At 41.4% G+C, this 6,954-nt stretch overlaps 1 protein-coding gene across 1 annotated transcript in view; it reads right to left on the reverse strand.

Moving 5' to 3' along the window:
- The window catches only part of SYNRG (synergin, gamma), a 58,942-nt gene that overhangs the window by 8,117 nt on the left and 43,871 nt on the right, over positions 1-6,954 (reverse strand). The window contains 5 exon segments of the mRNA XM_006756220.2: positions 990-1,138; positions 3,158-3,254; positions 4,413-4,466; positions 5,288-5,451; positions 6,509-6,954. The exon segment at positions 6,509-6,954 is cut by the window's right edge and continues 9 nt beyond it. Of these exon segments, the coding sequence (XP_006756283.1) occupies positions 990-1,138; positions 3,158-3,254; positions 4,413-4,466; positions 5,288-5,451; positions 6,509-6,954 (910 nt within the window).

A 6,954-nucleotide genomic window follows, 5' to 3' on the forward strand; every position in this document is an offset into this window, starting at 1 on the left:
GGTGTGCAGAAGATATTGGTAAGGTACAAAACAAATTAACCAGTAACTCTATGTGGTCAAAAGTGAAAAAAATCTGAATGGTTTAATACATTTAAAAAAGTGAATTTTTGCCCTAGCCATTGGGCTCAATGGATACAATGTTGGCCTGCGGACCAAAAAGTCCTGGGTTTGATTCCAGTCAAGGGCATACACCTCGGTTGCAGGCTCCTCCTCAGAGCGGGCGCAATGCAGGAGGCAACCAATGGATGAGTTTTTCTCACATCAATATTTCTCTGTCTTTTCCTCTCTCTTCCACTCTCTAAAAATCAATGGAAAAATATCCTCAGGTGAGGATTAAAAAAAGTGAGTTTTCCATTTCTTTATTTTCTATTATTAATATGGATTTTAAGAATGCCACGAATTTTTGCCAAACTCATTAAATTTAACCTCTTGAATTCAGATTTCTAGAAGTATTTCATATCACCAAATAAATGTAACTTATCTTATTTTCAAATATTTATACTTCACTTCTTATTGTATTGGTCAGAATAGTATTTTAAAAATATAATTACCCAAACTGTATGATTTTAGGTTATAAATTGAAAAACGGTCCAAAGGAACAATAGAGATTTTGGAAATGATTTAAGCTCTTTAAGAATTTAATATTACAAACAAAAGCAATATAATACTGGGGAGAGAATTTTCTGTTTAAGACACATTGTCTGGGGTTAGGGTTAGAAATGCTAAGGAAGGAACTCAAACCAATGCTTTGCAAAGTACACACATATATATATGATTTAAGAGGATGGGTTAAGAATGAATGTTTTCCAGAGGCTAACCTGGTACTATTCAACCAATTGCACAAATGTTCTGTCCTTCCTTTAACATAATATGATACATACCAGTAGGCACCTTCATCTTCCAATAAGTGTCATCACAGGAATGTACACTTTGCTTTACAACTTAGGTTTCTGGAAAGGAAAGCAGTCTGAATTGTCGAAGGGGCTTACCGTGAGTGTGGCAAGTGACATGAAGCCGATTAGGTTATTCCACACTTTATCGATGTCCTTAAGCAACTGCTGCAGCTTCTCACTGCACACTGCGGTGGCTTTTATCCCCAGCTCCACACGTTTGGTCACCCTGTACACTTCAACAACACCTGATGGGGTGAGAGAGCAGAGAGTTAGGTGCTGGAAGTGTATCAAGAGCAGTACTGCCTGTTATCTTAGTTGGAAAAAAGGACTATATCTGGACAGAGGTGAATGTACTATCTCTTGGCACCAACCATTTCTCAATGCTTCAGTTTAACTGACTGGTAAGAGCATAAACTCTAGAGCTACTCTGCTTGGATTCAAATCCCAGCTCTGTCACTTACTAGCTGTGTAACCTTGGGCAAGTCACATAATCTTTCTATGCATCAATTTCCTCATCTGTAAAACTGGGTTAATAATAGCACCTCCGCGAAGGATGGTTGAAGGGATTAAATTGGTTAATACTATAAAAGGCTTAGAACAGTGTCCGTAGAACAGTAGGTATTATGCAAGTATAACTATTATTTTTTTCTCGGATTTTTAGTCCATCTGTTTGAATTTGGGAAATACCATTAAACTTGCTAAAAATGGGAATATTAAAAGTTTAAAAGATTCTGAATGTCAATATCATTACAAACTAATTAAGAACTATCTTACTCCTGTAATGCCCACTGAGTTACACTCTGCCGTCTCATGTATCGTTTACACACTTAACAGAATTCAGAACAGTCCTTTTCCTATGGTTTCTGAGTACGGATGATAGGTGCACGTATCTCTGCATTGTAAGGAGAGGCACCAGACACATCCGCAACCCTTACCCCAGCTTCTATGAGAGAGAACTGGAGGACCCCTGGGGGGTCTTCAGTGGCATGTCATCAGCCCTATGGCTTGTCCTCTTCCTTTCCTAGGGGAAGGGCAGGAATTATTGTCTACCCTACGCCAAGTGAGGGGACCTCTAAGACAATCTTTCATAGATACCAGGAATGTATTCGAAGGAGAGACAGGCAGCCCTGGTGAACATCTGTTTATTCAGAATTGTGCCTGTCTGGGTGGGAAAGAGGAACTAGAGTGAGGGGGCAGGAGCAAAGGAGAAACCACATCCCTTCACTATCCATTCACCCAGCAAATATACTTCAGTGACTACTATGTGCCAGGCACTAATCTAGCTGTTGGAGAAACAGCAGTGAACAAAACAGGCCAAAATCCTTCCCTATTTGGAGGTTCCTTCTAGTGGAGGGAGACGGATAATAAACAAGAACGATAAAGTAGCCCTAGCTGGTTTGGCTCAGTGGATAGAGCGTCGGCCTGCGGACTGAAGGGCCCCAGGTTTGATTCCGGCCAAGAGCACATGCCTGGGTTACAAGCTTGATCCCCAGTGGGGGGCGTGCAGGAGGCAGCCGATCAATGATTCTCTCCCATCATTGATGTTTCTATTTCTCTATCCCTCTCCCTTCCTCTCTAAAATCAATAAAAATATATTAAAAAAAAAAGAACGATAAGTAAAATACACAAGATGTTAAAGGTGATAAGGCTAGGGAGAAAATCAAGCAGGGAAAGGGACAGGAAGTGCCAGGGTGGACAGAGGGGATACAGTTGAGTAAGTGGGGCCTGGGAAGACCTCAGTTAGAAGGTGACATGTGAGTGAAGATCTGAAAAAGATTAGGGTCCAGTGCCTGTAGCTCTTGGCCACAGGCTAAGCCTGAGCTTGGGGCGGGAGGAACACTGAATAAACAGAGATTGAGGTTGGACTGGGATTTTTAATACCTGAAGGTGGCCAGGAAGTTAAGGAATCAGTGATACTAATAAGCGGTAGAGAAACGAAACGACAGAGCAAAGACAGGCATTGACTGGAGACCCAAACATTTCATTCTAATGAATCACCTTGTTCAGATTCCTTGATAAACCAGTAACACAGATATAATTTTACATTGTTGCTATTATAACAAGGACTGGCAAGCATGGCCATAGAGATCTTAAGTCAAATAATCATGTCTGCCAATGACATATCTTATCTAGAAATGCAGATGCTACTTAATAAAGCCATATGTAACTTGAGAGACCTAAATTAAACTACTTAACATAAGGGAAAACTGAAAATATTTCAAAGTGTCATGATTTTTGAATAAGTAAAGTATAAAAGAACATACCTAATAAATATTCCATGCCTTGAGCTGACTGAATTACTTCTGTGCACACAGAACTACTACTGATTCCATTTAAGGTATCATTTGCTTTCTTAATGACCTACAAGAAATGAAATCACATCACCTTACATAATCAAGAAAAGTCATTTTAAATCAAATTACTATTAGTCGAAAACCCAAGCCAAGAGGTGTGAAAAAGCATGACTAACTGATGTATGTACGTCACTATACTAAAACAAACCTGAGAATTTAATTTTAACCTTGGAGAAACAACCCTCCATTTCTTTGGAAGTGGAAAGATAGAGGTTCTTTAGCTAAAATATTAATTTAGGCAGAGTTAATGATATAAGTTGTTATTTCTTAAACACAGTGACAGATGAGGGCACAACTGACAAATGAGCCAGTGTATGCTATTACAAATGTAAAAGAAGCCTCACTTAAGATGTCTGACTTTTTCCTGGCCAGTGTGGCTCAGTGATTGAGCATCAATCTATGAACCAGGAGGTCATGGTTCAATTCCCAGTCAGGGCACATGCGCAGGGTGTGGACTCGATCCCCGGGAGGGGGTGTGCAGGAGGCAGCTGATTGATGATTCTCTCTCATCACTGCTGTGTGTGTCTCTCTCTCTCCCTCTCTCTCTCTCTCTCTCTCTCTCTCTCTCTCTCTCTCTCTCTCTCTCTCTCTCTCTCTCTCTCTCTCTCTCTCTCTCTCTCTCTCTCTCTCTCTCTCTCTCTCTCTCTCTCTCTCTCTCTCTCTCTCTCTCTCTCTCTCTCTCTCTCTCTCTCTCTCTCTCTCTCTCTCTCTCTCTCTCTCTCTCTCTCTCTCTCTCTCTCTCTCTCTCTCTCTCTCTCTCTCTCTCTCTCTCTCTCTCTCTCTCTCTCTCTCTCTCTCTCTCTCTCTCTCTCTCTCTCTCTCTCTCTCTCTCTCTCTCTCTCTCTCTCTCTCTCTCTCTCTCTCTCTCTCTCTCTCTCTCTCTCTCTCTCTCTCTCTCTCTCTCTCTCTCTCTCTCTCTCTCTCTCTCTCTCTCTCTCTCTCTCTCTCTCTCTCCCCCCCCCTTTCCTCTATCTGGAATCAATAAAAATATGTATTTTTTTAAAAAAGATGTATGACTTTCCACAGAGCTTCACTTTGCACAAGGCAATCAAGGTAGGGCTCTCTTTAATTTTGCCTTTGTCCATTCAAGAGAACTGAAGAGGAAGCAAAATGATACAAGACAGAGCTTACACATAGGTGAACACCACTAAAGTGATATACTCACCTCTAGGGCACTCCCCAGGCACCTCTGCCATTCATATGCGTATCTCTCATTCTCCTGTGAATTTCATAAAAAGAACTGAGTTAAAAGGGCAAGTCTGGAATCCTCTATTTATAACTGTCAATCCAGAAGGCACTGGAAGATTTTCCTTTTTTATTAAAATCACTCTAGTTCAAGTACAGTTTCTCTTATGAACCCACTAATGACTATTTTAAATTATTAATAAATGTAACTTCAAAGCACATGTCTTATGGATCTGAGGACAATGTTTTGTGACTGCTCCCCTCTGCAAATGTCGCCTCATTTTTCTAGTGATAGCATAAACTTCTTCACCGGTACTCACCACACAGGTGTCTAGTACAAGAGTCCATGTCAAATCACTGGCTTTCCACAGTTACAATTCTGTGTGAGTGTGAGCGTGTGTGTACATGCATATATGCATGTCTATGACGACAGGAGTGGGGGGGAGAATGGTTAAAGGTTGGCTGTACGAGGAAAACAGTATGGGATTAAGGTACAGGAAACATAGAAGATCCATAACATTTTCCCCTTCTCCAATATTGATGTTTTAACATTCACTAAAATGATAAAATCTAAGTGTTCAAAAGAATTTCCTTAAACGTGACCCCCTTGCGCAGTCCCATGAATAATTTTGGTTTTCAGGTCACTACGTACTTTCAGTGCCCGCCATACCTGGGAGGTATTTTCATCCTGGGCTAATGTCACCATTCTCTCACTCTAGTTGCATATTTTATGTCTGGTGCCTTGCGTCTCTCTGCCCCTCGTGTCACACAGGAAAGCTGCAAGCCTTTTTCCTCCGGGCCCTCCGTGCTCAGCTGGTCCTTTACCTGTCCCCCGTGGAACACTACCCCACTCACCTCCACCTCTCCTGTCAGATCTTTGTACTTGTCACGGATGACAGGCAGAGCGGGCTTCTCACTCAGAGTGTTGGAACGGTCTCTGAAAGGCTGCTCCAAAGCCGGAGAAGGAGAAGAATGGCTTATTTCTTTATCACCAAGGCTCAAACTCCTCTTGTGTGATCCTGGGAGTAGATGGCACAGTTAAAGGTTTTGATTGCTCAGCTTAGTGCAAGTCGAGGCTCTTGCTAACGTGACCTCTTCTGCAGATGTTTATGTCATGAGACATTCAGAAATACCAACCTCTTTCTGTCTGGCAAGCTACATGTTGAATCCTTTCCATTGTTCTCTCTTGCTTAATTTCCCCACCTTTAATTTTCTCCACTACTCTTCCCTGATCTATCATAATTCTTGCATAATTCTAAGTGCAGAATCATTGGAGTTTGGAGGCCTAAAGTGTCTTTCTAAATATCAGTGCATCAGAGTTGTGCTGCTTTTCCAGTCCTTAGTTATGGATATGCACCAATCTCCTGCATACTCTCTCAATCTAATGGAAATCCATGATCCCTTCTGCCAACGTGGGCTCACAGCAGAAAGGGCAAACTCAAATGTCTTCAAAAAGCAGGCAAGTAAATGACTTAGTCAGCTGCAGATCGGAAGTGCTGGGGACTGTGACACTGGAGAGAACACACCCCATCAATTATTGCCAGATATTACTTTTTAAGAAAAGCTAGAAATCCAGATTGGGAAATCTCATGATTTTTACATATTGGTAACTGCTTCTCACATTTAAGAAACCTTGTTTGTGAGTCAATAAAACAGGTCTGCAGACTGGATCCAGATCTATAGCTACCACATTGCAGCCTCTGGATTAAAAGCTACAGGATGTAGCCAGGGAACAAGAGCAGAGCTAACTTGCCCACAAGTGGATCAAATCCATTTCTCTGGTACTTTTAACCCAGTACACCTCTAAGCAAACAAGCTAATGAACAACAACAGGTTGTGTGGTTAGCCCAAAAAGCAGTTATCTGAGGGATACTGGTTTGACTTCAGTTCAGTCTCAGGGAAACTTTTTTCTTTTTTTCTTTTTTTATAGCTATCTGTAATAGAATGATTTCAAACACTGGAAAATCTATATCCTGCTAAACCAAGGACCAACTTTTTATCCTAAGAACATGTAATACCTTAGTGGAAAAAAACAAACCAACACCACAATAAAAATCTATGTTGAAAGCTACTCACCTTGAACAGAAAGGTCAAAGGTTGCCAGTTCACTTTTGATCATTTCTTCACTGGATTTCATTTTGCTTTGTGAATTGGCCACTAAGAAGTCAAATTTGCTGATTTTGGGCTTTTCACTTTGAAACTCTCCAAAGTCATCTGAACATTCTTTGGGAGTGTCGTGAGAAGTGCCACTGGAAGTAGGGCTTGGACAGGGGGCCTCTTGGCTCCATTCAGCTGCAGGTAGGTCCTGTCTTGTGAAATCTTTATAGTCCCTGCTTTCATATTCCTTTGGCTCACTGGTCTGAGGAATCACATCTTTAAAATTGGCAAAAGCTGGGAAGGGAGTCTCTGGAAGAGCATCTTCACTTCCAAAGGTTGCGACTTTGGACAGAGATGTCATGGTGATGTTTTCGGAACTGCCAAATGAAGTCTCTTTCTTTTGTAAAACTGAGGCAGCTGAGGAG

The sequence above is a fragment of the Myotis davidii genome, unplaced genomic scaffold, assembly GCF_000327345.1.
Source record: "Myotis davidii unplaced genomic scaffold, ASM32734v1 scaffold993, whole genome shotgun sequence".
Classification (NCBI taxonomy): Eukaryota; Metazoa; Chordata; class Mammalia; order Chiroptera; family Vespertilionidae; genus Myotis; species Myotis davidii.